Source organism: Haemorhous mexicanus, chromosome 4 (genome assembly GCF_027477595.1).
Source record: "Haemorhous mexicanus isolate bHaeMex1 chromosome 4, bHaeMex1.pri, whole genome shotgun sequence".
Taxonomy (NCBI): Eukaryota; Metazoa; Chordata; class Aves; order Passeriformes; family Fringillidae; genus Haemorhous; species Haemorhous mexicanus.
Window position 1 is genome coordinate 66,866,063 of NC_082344.1, and position 14,453 is coordinate 66,880,515.

At 36.8% G+C, this 14,453-nt stretch overlaps 1 protein-coding gene across 2 annotated transcripts in view; it reads left to right on the forward strand.

The window, feature by feature from the left end:
- The first annotated feature begins 875 nt into the window (after nucleotides 1–875).
- SH3TC1 (SH3 domain and tetratricopeptide repeats 1) overlaps nucleotides 876–14,453 on the forward strand; it is a 28,434-nt gene continuing 14,856 nt past the window's right edge. For both annotated transcript variants that reach the window (XR_009486310.1, XM_059845242.1), the window contains exons 1-6: nucleotides 876–973; nucleotides 6,145–6,390; nucleotides 8,696–8,770; nucleotides 10,931–11,058; nucleotides 13,483–13,588; nucleotides 13,795–13,938. Coding sequence is in view for 1 of the 2 variants with exons in the window: in XM_059845242.1 (XP_059701225.1) it covers nucleotides 6,189–6,390; nucleotides 8,696–8,770; nucleotides 10,931–11,058; nucleotides 13,483–13,588; nucleotides 13,795–13,938 (655 nt within the window). In the remaining variant the exon portion in view is untranslated. The remainder of the gene's footprint in view (nucleotides 974–6,144; nucleotides 6,391–8,695; nucleotides 8,771–10,930; nucleotides 11,059–13,482; nucleotides 13,589–13,794; nucleotides 13,939–14,453) is intronic.

Sequence of the window (14,453 nt, forward strand, 5' to 3'; positions counted from 1 at the left end):
AGCATTTCTAATTCCTGTTTATGTGGGATGATGGGAAGAAGGAAGGTAAATGAGAGCATGATTTATAATGAATACCTGATTTCTAATGTTTTAAAACAACCCTCAAGAGCATGTTCCTTGAGATGGGCTGGCAGGAGTCATAACTAAGGTCTCAGAGGCATCTGAAGGCTCTGGTTTTGGTACTCCTGCTGGTAAGAGCTGTAGGGTGGCAGCAGAGCAGTGGGGACAGCCCATCACCTTGAACCCATTGCTTTTGTGGATCATTTGGGACATGGCACATAGATCAGTCTTGTTACACAGAAGATAAACTCTGTGTGCATTCCACAACAGTCTTGCTCAACACCCCAAACTGATATTTAATGCTGCATAGTGCATCATAGATCTGCTAAATAATAGTCTTCTGCATTTAAGCCTGAGCATATTGGTGTAAATTTTTTGTCAAAAAATTTTTCATCAGTGTTTATTGCAGCTGTAATGATAGCAAGAAATCCAATTTTGCAGTCAAAAGCAAAAGGGTGACAAAGTCCTATACTTTATCTGAAGGACTATTTGTAACTTTTTTCTGAACAATGCTTTTTTTTAACCACAATGGCCTGGATGTCTCTCTTGGAGCTTTTAGCCACCCATGCAAAATGCCACAATGAATTATTGCTTTGAAATCTGGAGTGTGTGAATGAACCTACCAGCACACTGGATACATTTCTGCTTTGCATAATGAACTTTAGTAGCTCAACTCCTTTCTCAGGAATGTTTCTTTTTTTTAAAAAAAAGAAAAAAGTTTTGGAATTAACAGTATTGGTTAATAGACAACTTTCTGTACTGGCCACTTCCAAGCCAGGCTGTGCAATCAACAGGAAAGATAAGAAGGTCAAACAGGAAGAGCTGTGCTGGAGTCAGTTTTGAGCAGAGCTGAGGAAGGCAGAGATCTGCCTGCTCTTTACCAGCATGTTACAGTGGATCAGACCTGGAAAAGGTAGGGGAAGTCCTGGGCTCTGTGTCTACATCTCCTTCTTTTGCTCTACTTTAGGGACTTGTGGGCTGGTATTTGACAGTGTTATTGTCAATGTGTTGGAATTGCAGCCAGTTCAATGGGTAATTTTGGGAGTGTTCTGTTCTTTGGTGTGCCCATAATGAAATCACTGGAAAATATGTGCAAATGTGATCTGTCACAGTTATGAGAACCTGCTGGGATTTTCTGTGCTGCTCTGTTTCCCTCTTCTAGGTAGTGTGGTGTCAGCTGAGCTGTGATTCAGTAGCAACAGCTCCTACTTTATTCCTCTGCATTATCTGCCACAGGCCAAGTTCTGTCACATCTAGCACTCAGAATGAAGTACTGAGATTCACAGATGCCTTTTATAGTTTTCTAACAGTGATCTGATTTTTATTTTAAAGCATCTCTAGAGTTTATGCTTGTTTTTGAGCAGTTATGAAATTGTGGATTTTATTCTCCAATTTTCCATATCTAACCTTGGAAATGTTGGTGCTTTTAGAGCAGTATTGAGGATGGAAAATATATTTTAGTGCTTCTGAGACATAAAGAAAATTAATCATAGAGAGGGCTAAAGCTTTGAAAGGCATCTATTGGATCTCTGAAGCTTGCTTGGGCTTTTTTGTTTGTAGACCAGCTGGGAACAATGATACCTATTGCAACATTGTTTACTGAGAATTGCTAACTAAACTCAAGTAACTTCTGTGATAAAGGAGTCAATCTTCCATTTTTGGAAAGCACTCAGATGCCTAAGTTTGTTTACCCTGATTATAGATTTGCTTACCTTTATGTGGAATACATAAAAACTGCTGCCTATACAAAACCTAATATGGATTTTTTTTTCTTACATTCATGCCTCTGACTGAATTTCATAGAGATCAAGTCTGTGATTTACTCTCTAAGGCAAAAGTTTGTAATGATCTTGGCTTTAAGATGTTTGTAGCCTAATACAGAAGATGTGAAATGTTAATTGGAACTGGAAGGAGGGAATATAATAACTACTCTAGTGTCAATTTGGGAAAATCACCTAGATTAACTTAGGGCAGTACATTTGCAAGACAGGTCCTTAGTAAGTCATTAGTACATTTTCCTGAGGCTCCTAGAGGGAAGATGATGAATGAAAAAAATATTGTATTGCATACAGGTTTTAGGCAGCTAGTTTGAATAAAGCCCATGTTTGTATACCAGGTCCTAGTCTCAGAAATATATCTTTAGAGGGAGAGAGAAAATCTAGTTCAGTGAATGTTATTGGTTTTCTCCTTCAACACCCTTTAAAAGGGAATGAATTGATGTTCCTGTGATCCACAATGAGTCTTAAAATAATAAAAAAAAGACAGGGGAGAAAACAACCCTCAGCCTACATGGAAAATCTCAAGCTCTATGTTTTTCTTCTGATTAGCTGGGCTTTGAAAACACTCAGCAAAAAGGAAGCAACAACAGACAGGCACGATAAAGGAGGAAAAATAGTGTCTCATTTCCCCCCGATGTCCAACAGCTGTTGGATCCTGGCCTTTCCTGCCTGCTGTGCCCTGAGAAGGGACAGGGAAGGTGGAGTGACCTTCTCTGCCTCACAAGCCTGGACAGGGGTGTGGGGCAGCACACAGAGCCCTTGGACATTTCCAGTGTCCAGGGAGCTTGGGCCACGGGCAGGGGGAACACCAGAGCACCCAGGGCCACAGCCAGGGGGACACCAGAGCACCCAGGAGCACCCAAGGTGTTGAGCTGTCCAGCATCTGCTGCTCTTCCCTCTGCTGTCTCAGAAACTGAGCCTCCCCCTGAGCAGTGGGGAGAGCCACATCTTGGCTGCTTGGCTTTTATTTTGAGTAGAGGTTGGCTCTGGGTTCAGAAGAAAAGGAAGATCAGTACATTTTAAGGCTAAGATTCTGCACCAAATATGAATTTTTTGGTAAGCCTCAGAGAGCATAAGAAAAATAGTTTTACCTAAATTATAAATAAAATGCTTAGTCTGCACATAAATGTAGATTTTAAGAACTAGTTAGAGATGACAAACTTTTTATGGTGAGTGCTAGATCTTTACTCTTGAAGATCTTAATCTTGTATTTGTTGCTATCAACAAATGGTTAGTTGCTAATTTCCCATTATACTTACTAGCATGACAGGTTTATGAAGAAATATCTAATAATGAGAGTGACTCAAGCACTGAGGTTTAGCATTTTCTAAAGCTGTTTTATATTAGATGAATGTTTTTCTCTGGTTCTGTGCCATTAAATCTGCTCTAATTTGTGGTGGAACAATTTAATAATTGAGAAAGCATCAGCATAATAAATAGGATAATTTCACTGTATCTTTGCTTATGTGTCTTGGGGTACTTACATGATAGTTAAAGGCAAATAATAAAAGTACAGGGATTTAATGTAAATGTCTATGAAATCTTTGTCACTTGGGACCAAATTTGTGTCAGTTAGGATACATTTAGATGCCAGATAAACATTCAAAAGAGCCTAGGTAGACAAGGGGCCCAGCTCCAGGAAAGTTTACTATTTTGTTCTCAGTACTTACACAAAGCCACATGGGTTGACATTTGGTGGTAAGGCAAACAGTAAAAATGAAAAAAATCTGTAGAGAAGAACATGACTGCTAAAAATGTTTAAGGCTTGAGTTTTTCTTCTGTGGATCTTGGAAGAACCCAGAGAAATATACATATGGACATACCTGTTTTGCTTTTCTTTCACTCATACTGATTTTTTTCCCTTGGCTTAGGCTCTATGACTGAATCTTCTTAAACAGATTATATTCATTTTGATTTGTTCAGATGTCCTTCTTGCTCTTATAGCTCCAAGCTTTCTAAGTTCATTCACAGACCTGCATATATATTACTCTTACCAACAAAAGCTGATGCAGAAGAGATGAAAAATTTTATCACTATCTCTTCTCCAATTCAATTTAATTCTAATAATTCCAGTCACAGTATGTTTTCTTCCTAAATTTTGTGCAGGATATTTTTGCTTGTGGATAGGAGCTTATGGAAAAAAATGAATAATCTGAACACTGAATTTCATTTCTGGGATTAAGGATAATCCTGATCTAAAAATAACAACTGGCTTTGGATTCATAGAACAATGTAATTTAAACTTCCTTATGAACCAAATTATCATTAATACTGAAATATTTACATCTTCATCAACAGGACATACAATTATTTACAAAATATATGCAGAAAAGTATTTAATTTCTAAGTGTGAAACTTGGGATTCATTACATATAATCTTGGGACAGTAATGAAAAGAATGGTGTTAGCTACTGTCATTACTTCAAGGAAAAGATCAGCTACATAAATGGAAAAACAGATCCCTGGCAAAGTGAGTTTGGCCTTTGGCAGGCCTGTATTTTAATCATTTATAACTAGGTCATCAAATCTGACAGACAGTTTTTCAGTGTCAACCAAATATGATAATTCAACTGTTCTTTTGTGAGAGAAGGGATAAAAATTACTTGTGTTTGAGTTACCACCTGTATTTTGTAGGTGCATATATGAATTTTTACACATAGCTTTATACAGAGAACTATAATGCAGCACCAGAAGCATCTTTTGAAAGTCAGCTTCAGCACTCTGATAGGCACTTTTGAATAAATGGCAAAATGGGACAATGAAAACATTAAAGCAAAATCCAGCCTAGATTTCTTCATACTTCATTAACTTGTGGTAGATCTGGTTATGATTTAATTCTCTGAGCTGGTCATACAACCTGTAACTATACCTCATTAATTTTCTATAATTGCATAACTTGCCTAGGTCTATAAATAGTTCCCTGTTTTTTCAAGAAGTGCTCATTTGGGGCAAAGGTTTCAATGACTGTAAAGGAGGAGGAAAGTTGTGCAGACAGATCCTGCCTTGTCCTGTGTACCTGCTTACCCTGACAGGCTGCTGGCAGCTGTTGTGCTGCTCATGTTGGTACTTGGTTTGCTCAGGGTTAGGGGTCTACCATGTGAAACTTGGAGGGCAAGAAGTGTAGGAAGGCAGGGTTGTGAAGAAAAAAGCCAGAACCATGTGCTTTGGGACACCCCATTGCATGGTAAATGGACAAGTGAGACATTGCTTGACCAGACTGAAGGCAGATCATAAGTGGATCCTAGGTGACCAGGCACTAGTGTGAGGCTTTAGCAGAGCAGAAGTGCATCTTTCATCTACAGCTTCAGATTTAAATAATTTCTGCTGGAAAGCAGAAATTATGACATTTCCCAAAGATTACAATCATCATGAATGTAGCTCAGTAATGAGAATGGCTGGAGTAAACACAGAGGAATTCAGATTTAATGCAAAAGACAGGACTAAAGCAAAATCTATCCTGTGCCTTTATGAAATCACTTAGACACATGTGAAAGCCCACTGAGGAAAAGGGTGTAAATATCAGTGAGCATGTTCTGGCCACATGAGTCACATCCTTTGCAGATGCTTTGGCTGGTGGTCTGGCTGCATCTTCCTGACCCTGAAGTAGCTTGTGCCCAAGAAATGGGATTGCAGGATGTCTCACCTCACTGACTGTAGGGAGCACTGAAGCTTGCAGCCACTTGTTCTCTACTTCCATTTCTATTTCTTCTTCCTGATCATGCCAAATGGAGTCTTGCTACCAGACTCAGCCTCTGGCTTCAGTAGGGCTTCATTTTTCTGTTTGCTGCAAATACTTGGCTCTTTGGATGCCTGTCTTCCTGCACAGTGGGTTCCTGTGGAGGATTCATTCTTTAGCTGAATTTGTATAAACCTTCTTTGTTATTTGAATTCAGCATGCAGTACTTGTTCCATTCTTGTCACCTTTAGAAAATGATGTTTTTCCCCTGCAATTCCTCTGTCGATGTGAATGATGTTCTCCCTGGAAGAGAGAACATCATTCTGCTTTATGGCTGGCCAAGAACAAATAATTAGCAGTGGGCACAAGTACATTTCACTTCAGGCCTTGGATTGTTGCTGTTAGCCAAGTCTGTTGCTTTGTTCCTAAAGCAGTGATGCCACCTCATTGCAGGAGCTTTTTCTGGGATAAATTTGGGTGTTACACAATAGTTCCTCTGAAAAAAGCCTATAGCAAAATTCTTTAATCCATATTACAATTAAAAATAACTCCTTCAGGAGAGGCCTACCCCTTGAATATGTTAATATTTTCTGATGCTTTTTTTAAAAAATATTTTTTTTCCCCTTTCAGGTTGTTGATAATGTTAATTGTGTCACTGTGAGGACCTTCAAATTATGGAGAGTTTGGCAGGTGGCACATCTATGCTCAGCACTAACACCATTGTCCCTGCTCTGGAGGGAGAACAAGACAGGAACTTGGAGAGGGAAGAAACAGAGAAGGAAATGTGCAGGTGTGACTGCAAACATGTGGAGAACAATGCTGCCATCAGCACCCTCAGGGATGGAGTTGGGATGGACACTTTGCAAGAACAAATGGGTAAGACCTCAAACAATACATCCTGGTGCCTCTGCTCCTGGCTTCTCCTTGTGCTTGAATTAAGGAAATATTGTGGTTTTTAAATGGTGCACAAGATGAGAACTCTCCTGTGTTTTTCACAGAATCACAGAACGCAGATGGGCTTCTTTTGGAATACAAAAAGCAGCTATGTTTCCTCCATAGAAACACTGCATAGACTGGACTATTGAACATCCTACACTGAAATTCACTTGGGGCAGGCAAATAGATTAACTCTTAGTAAGATAAGAGGAGATGAAAATTATCAGAACCCTAGAGCCAGGGCACTGAAATATAAGTTCTTTTTCTAGCACTTTTTGTTATATCTGTCAGATTCAGAAGCTAAGTTTCTGTTTTAATTTTTTTAAGTTCATTTTTCATCTGAGGTGTAGTACTGCCTTTGTGCAAAAGAACATCTATTTTGTGGTCACTTGCTTGTGACCATGCAAGTCAGAAGGACCTTTTGGGTAGAGGAGGGGAGGGACATAGGTAGGTGGCAATGGCCAGGCTTTTAGTTTACAAGAGTGTTCTTAATGTGAAAATAATTCAAAAAATCATGGACAAAAACCTGTTCAATTTAAGAGTATATGTCCTGTGACTTGCACAAAATCTTTCTGTTCACAACTGCAACACTTCTGACATCAAAGACCAGATACAAGCATCCCAGGGCAGTATAAAGTTGCTCTTTAGCTTTCCAGGAAGTATGCAAGACATTCCACCAAGTAGGAGTTAATATTAAGTTTTTGAACCTAATTGTAGTACTTGAAAAAGTTTAAAAATACTATAAATACCGTTTGAATAACTCTTGCCCTTTCACTCAAATTTAACAGCAAACTATTATTTTAAATTAAACTGATGAGTAATTCAAATGCTTGCTGATAGCCTTTTCCTAAAAGTCACAGAAATGGATGTTAATGATAACTACCTCTCAAGAAAAGTTATAGTTTTTAATATCAAAATAATAGTGATAATAGTTCACATATCAAAAACATATGCTAATTTATTGTTCTTGTCAACTATTAAATGATTATAAAAATAATAACATGTCAAAGTTTTGACATCTTCTGTTTGTAATTATGACTAAAACCAGAAAAAGCAGAACTACAGGTAAGTCTGGTCCCAGAAGCTCTAGGGACTTAAATTTAGAATGTTTCCTAAACACAGTCAGCCTGCACTGTGGTGAGCTTACTATCAAATTTCTAGTTAAAAACAAACATCATATAATCTATATTAAGAAAATAAATAAAACCCCAACCCCAAAGTTTCTGTCAAACACTCAACAAAACTAAAGTGTTTGGGGATTTCAATATCTAGTTTGAGTATCTGCTAGTAATAGGCCTTTAAGACAATGTTTTTAGTGCTTCTTTTCTTTGTGAGGTGGGAAAACTCTTTTTTATGTATCCTTATTTATTTGCATGACTTTATTCATGCAACATTCATAGATGCACTTGAGGGAAGATGCAAAAGACTTGGAAATTACCATGCCCTGCTATATTACAGGGTTTATTTTAAAAGCAGAACTTCATAGGATAATGTCTTGGGATACATGAAAATTGCCTCAGAAATTTTCTAGAAAAAAAATCAAAGATCTACTTCTCTTTTATTCTCAGAAATATGAAGCCTTGTCTTCACTTCCCTTGCTCAGGAAGCCTTGAGAGAATGGAAATGGCTGTTTTATTAGCACAAAAATATATCATTCTCCAAAAGAGAGGAAGAAATATGGGTTAAAAGAAAAAAGGCAGATTACTATTAATACAAAACATACCTTATTTGTGATATTTTCCTAAAACTTCGAATCACTTGAGTTTACAGTACCCTCTCACAAGTATTACACACACATATAAGAGATGAAGAGTTATTTTTCTCCCTGTATTAATTGGTACAAGGCACAGCAATTTATACCACTGAAGCATTGGGAGCCATTTTTAATATAGGTGCAAGGGAAGAGAAACTTAGGTCTGACCCTTGCTCTCTCCCAAATGAGAATTCTGTTTCCTGAGAATCTTTCTTTCCACCAATTCCTCATCTTGAAATTTCACATCAAAATGATGCAGTAAATATTTAACTTCCCCTTCCAGCCCAGGAGGAAAGAAATATTCTGCGGATACTTTTTGTGGAGTTTGGGAATTAAATAGCAGGAAGGGGAAGAAATAGTTATTCTGTCTTAGAAATTATCTGATGCATCAAATGCTTTGAAAGCATGGGATATTTTGTTGGGGTTTTTTTTCAGGGTATTTTATATGACTTAGAAAAAGCACATAACCATTCCTTTCATTTATCATAACAGAGTGTTCTCCAAGTGAAAAATGCATGAATGTCAGTTCAAGGATTCTTCCCAGTCAGACAGAGAATTTTCCAACTGGTAAGGCATTTTTTCTCCCATCCTATCTTTATCCTACATTATGATTATTTTCTCACAGTTTACTTTTTATTTTTGAGACAACTCAACTATGTCAACATTTGCAGTCACCACTCCTGTAAATTTTACAATGTATTTCATGGCAGCTATGAAGTGACCAATTTATACATAAGATTTGTTGAGAATTTCTTACAAAAAGAGGAAGCAACTAATATAAAAGCAGAAATAATTTATGTACTGTATTATATGGGTTACAAAAAAAAAAAAAAAAGATAAGCAAATAAAAAGTTAAAAAAGTTAATAGCTTATTTTACATATGCCTCCTTCAAATGTCTAACCTTTAAAGTTTGTGGCCTTTCCCAGTATCTATTTTTATTGTTTTTTACACTGTATTTTCAGTGAAGTGTCAATTGAATGCATTTCTTCAGTGAGTGGGTTCAGTAGGCTTCACCTCTGGAGGGCTCATGGCAGGCCCTGTGAATTGAGGGTCTTGGCACATTTCCCTTCTTGTGCCATCAAAACCAGCACTGAGCTGTTCCCTGCTCTCAGCTTGACCTGACAAATCTCATCAGTGGCAGGCAGTCTTCCCCAGGCCCCTGGTTATTCCCCCTCAAATTATTTGTGCTTTATGTACCTGCTTGTCTTGTGGTATATAGAATTTGGGTTCTTTGTAACTGGAGTCAGGGCTCACAGAAGTAGACAGGAGATTATAATGGGGTTTTAGACCATATTTCATCTCTATAAGGCATTATTATAGGGGATTTTGACAGAACTAGCTGCATTTCTGTTTCAATTCAATGTAATAATTATTTCATTAGCATTAACTTTTATTGAAAGTTAGATTGTCTACTATTACATATATATATATATATTCTACCTCAGAAACAATTTGATTAAGTAAAATGTATGTACACATTTTTAAGTCAGTCTTCTCTTGTGCCAGTATGTTTTATGTTTTTATGTTTTCAGGTAAAATGAAAAGGTCAGTAATTCTACTCTAGGAGTGATCTGAACAAAATTCAGAGACTATTTTGTGTTCTTTCAACTAAAAATTGACTATATGACCACAGCTTAAAGGCCTTGTAATTCAGTAACACAGGTTTATATTTCTGAGCCACCCTTCTTGACCTTAAAGTAATGAGTAATTTATGCAAGTCATGGTAAAACTCCTGGAGACATGCATAGGAAGCCCTCTGAAAACAGATCAAGATACAGCATATTAGACTAGAATGTGAAAGCCATTTATTTTACCAGATTAAAATGTGAAATTCAGAGGAGGTGGAATATTTTAGTATGCACAACAGCCTCATATTGCTGGAAATGTGACCTATTTACATACTTTGCAATTGGAATTTTTCCTGACTGGGTATTATTGGCTTATATGTGCCCATCTGGGTGTCTGAAAATTTATGATTTACTATTATTGAGCTAAATTAACAAACTAATATGGAATAAAAGCAGCTTTATCAAAAATCCTTTTTATGTGAGAGAAGCTGGCTGGAGCTGTTCCCTTAGCTGTAATAAAAACTTCTCATAAACAGATGCCAAGAGCTTGGGAATAGGTATCTAGCTGATTTCAGATGTGCTGGGAAAATCATCTAAGTGAGCTTTCAGTTGGACCATTTAACTTGGTACTGTTTAACCAGCTTAGCTGAGAAACAGCTTTTACAATATTTGATTTAAAAAAGCCTTCTGAAGCAGAGGGGGTGACATATCAGATAGCCATGAATTTAAGATTAGCATGAAGGGTTGTAACATGCAGAACTATTTGTTGTTCAAGTTTGTTTTTTTTTTTTTTTTTTTTTTGGTATGGCAGTATCTATTTGCTTTGATTTCTGATATGCATGGAATATTTGGAAATCTGAGCAAGTTTCCAATGCCCAGAGCTGTCTAAATTGACAAATTACCAATCTATTTGCTTTTTTTTTTTTCTTCTACATCCATACATATCAGCTGTCTCTCAAAATTGTTTCATGCTAGGCTCCTATGTCTACAGGATAACAAAAATGTAAAAGAACATGCAGTAGATCAGGGTACTGTGTGCCTGACTCTGAAGCTGAAAAAGTATATCTTAGTGTGTATTCTAAGATTTTGAGGTTTTTTCTGGTTCTCCAAAGCTGATTCACAAAGCTTGTAGTACTGAAAACAGATATCCTCCTCCAGATATCTCCTTGAAGTTAACAATGGTGAAAAGAAAGAGTGGATGTCCTGATCCCAGGCTCCAAAGACAGCTCAGAGGGCAGCTCCGTCTTCTGGAAAATGACAGCAAGGAGGTGATGACTGTCTTCAGTGTAAGTCAATTGCTTGGAAATTGTTTAATGTATCCAGCTAATACCCCCTGTGCTACAGAAATAGTCTGCAAGGTGTTTGGGTCCTATTGCCATCTGCATGCTGGGTGTTTGAATTTCAGTAACCAGTTTCCTGTGGCCCAGAAACATTTAGGGGATTTAGAAAAATTGAATTATTGAAAAAGACTGGAACACCAAATTGATATAAAATAAATAAAAAAACCTCACCTAATAAGTAATTGAAGGAGTTTATTTTGAAAATTTTCTGCTTTCATTTACATCAAGGGAAATAGTGGGGCTTTGATTTATTTTAATTTGCCCTTGTATTGACTCATCACTACAGCTTCTAAACACCTGGAGTTATTTTGCATGCTAATTTCCTGGGAAGCTCACTGCTAAGCCACAGAGGAAGTCTGAAAGAGAATAGCCTAAGCATTGGACTTCCTAGGGCTAAATGGCCATAACTTTAAATAGCATACAATTGCTGGCCAAATTTAATTACTCTCTTAAATTTTTTTGTATATGGGAAACCTGTCCTCTATAACCAGTGAGGTTTACTTTCAATAAAAGTTAGTCTCATCCTTCCTCTTGAAGAAAAAAAAAATTATACCATTTAACCTCTGGTGTGTCTTTGTCTGTGCCATGGATTCATGAGCAAACCAAACTACTGAAATCTCAATTAGTTCTGTTTTTTTGACTAATACAGACACATGTGTCTACACTATTTTCTTTTCATGTGTTGTGACCACCCCACCACTAGCTGCTGACCTTGTGGCTGTGCAAACACTCTGTACTTCTGCTTCTCTGCTCTGGATTGTGTTTAGAGGGAGGAAGAGGAAAGTGATGGGATTGGGAGGAAAGGAAAAGAGCAAACAAATGGACTAGATTTGGGGCCTCACTAGAAACAGACTGGAAAAGGCTTTGAAGGAAACGAGATGGATAATGTTAAGTTTCGTTAGAATGTTGTTTTGATATTCAGCAGTGCATGAAGCCCCTGAGGCTGACATACTTTGGCATGTGTTGGCAATTTATTAATAGATTTCAGGCTCTCATTAATATGTAATCTGGTGTAGAAAGGTGCATATAGAAGATCAAAGCAGTGATGAGACATGCCTGATGAAGAAATCTAGGTTGGACTTTTATATTTTAATGTGTTCAGATTGTGTGAATTAAAAATATGGATGTTAAATAGAATTAATTCAGATGTTTTTAAAATTGTGCTGTAACAGTCATAAAATCAGTGAATGAGCTCCATTTTACTCACATTATAGAAAAGGTCTGAGGGACATTTTCCTCCCTGATGCCTTGAGTTAGAATCAATTTCCTGATCAGTCCTTCAATTTTTCGAGGTGTATTTCAATTTTAACATGATGGGAGTAAGGGTACAGTAGCATCATACCTGTTAGATATTAGTTTGATTTATTCTCCGAGATAGTGATTCAGGTACTTGTCTCATAAATGACACAGTTTTGTATTTCCCTGTAAGGCAGTAGCCAGCATCACTGGGGAGCCCTGTTTTTAAGCTAAAACTGGAGTACAACCAAATTCTATATTACCTCTCTCTGTCTTAGAATCCATCAAAATATGTTTTTCTTTCACTTATTTGAAGGTTTATGTAGTTGTTCCTTTTAGCATTTCTGGAATAACTTAAAATCCATCATCACCACTTACAACAATCATTGATTGTCTTTGTTAAAAGTGTAATTTAATGCTATTCTAGCAATGTGAACCAGTACAAATGAGGATTAAAAAAACTTACTGCATCTTTAAAAAGAAATATAATACTTCATTATATTTGTTTTAACCAAAAAAGAGTGAACTTGGAAATAATTATTCAATATCTTTTCTGGAAAAAAAAAACTGACTATACAGGGAAGCAGGTTCAAAGTTGCATCAAAGGAGCTGAATTTTTATGTGTGTACAGAGCTCTGAGGGTAATTACATCAGGAATTTGTAGAAACTAAAAATTTACAGTGATCCAGTGAAAAACTTCAAGTTAAAAAAGCCCCAAACTAGCTCCTTTCCACTATTTAATATTAATGCCCACACATCTGGCAAAGGCAGTTCCCAAGCTGTAAAGCACTCTGTGTGGAGAATATTCTTGGAAAGAACTACTATATAATTGCCTATATAGATATATTTGACTATGCATATGGTCATACATAGACATTTCTGAACTAGACAAACCTTCAGTCCCACTCAGTGTGATCTTTATTTCCTCTTTAAATTAACTTCACAAACTGTCAGTACAACTGCTAAGCAGGAGTCAGATTAAAATTTGGCTCCCTGTATGTTGTAGGTGTAAAGAACAGAACTCTTACAGATAAAATTCTGGATTCTTATTTTTTGAATCCTAAGTGTTACCTGGTGAGAAATTGTGCTTAAATCTGATGAAATGGTAATTAACGTATTTGTTTGGATTTTTAGGAGCTTTCTGCCAGACTCCTGTCTATTCACAGTGATCAAGATTTAATAGTGGTGACATTTAAAACTTTTGAAGAAATATGGAAGTTTCTAACCTACCACTCACTGGGTAAAGTTGTTTCACCATACCATAGTTCAGTATATTAATTTGTATTCAATTGCACACAACTTTGGGGAATTTGTTGAACGCAATTTTGCGATTTATACAGTGTGCATCAAGTAATAATGGACTAGTCTCTAACTCCCTGAAAGTTTGTATTTTTGTGTAATACTGTAAAATGGCAAATAAAACAAATTGGATTTTCCTTTTTCTAGGTTTTATAAATCATTGCATGGAGAATTTATTCCTAGACCAGTCTTTCTGGCTATATTCCCAAGAAGAGGAAGATACAGGCATTGAAGTCTGTATAAATGAAAAATCATTATATTTGATGTACAGAAGTCTGCTAGTACAGGAAGGTAAGTATAACTGTACATGCTAAGGATAAGTTCAGGGAAGAATCTTTATTTAAAATCTTCAAATCAGACATCAAGACCTATTCAAATACTTAATGGAGTTGAAGTTTAAATTTATTCTTTCCAAATGCACATTGTAGAGAGAAAAGAAAGAGCAAACACAGATTAGGTTCAGTGAGATCATGAAGGGATTGAAGAAATTCATGTGCAGCTGGTGCATAAATGGATACCAAAAGGATTAGGGAGTGATGGACATTCCAACTTACTTAATATTATTGCAGGTTCTGGAGATGCACAGGAGAAGGATTTTAAACAGTTACCAGTGCTTCTCCTAAACAGTATCACCTGCTGGTACTGCCAGAGACAGGATGACAGGATAGGTGGATGATTTGTTTCTGCAATAGGAATATGCAGAATTGCAGCAGAGGGCTCTGTGCTTAATCTCTGCTTTTTTTTTTTTCCCTACTGAAAGACACACTAGACAGAAATGTATGAATATCTGACAATCAGCAAGAAAA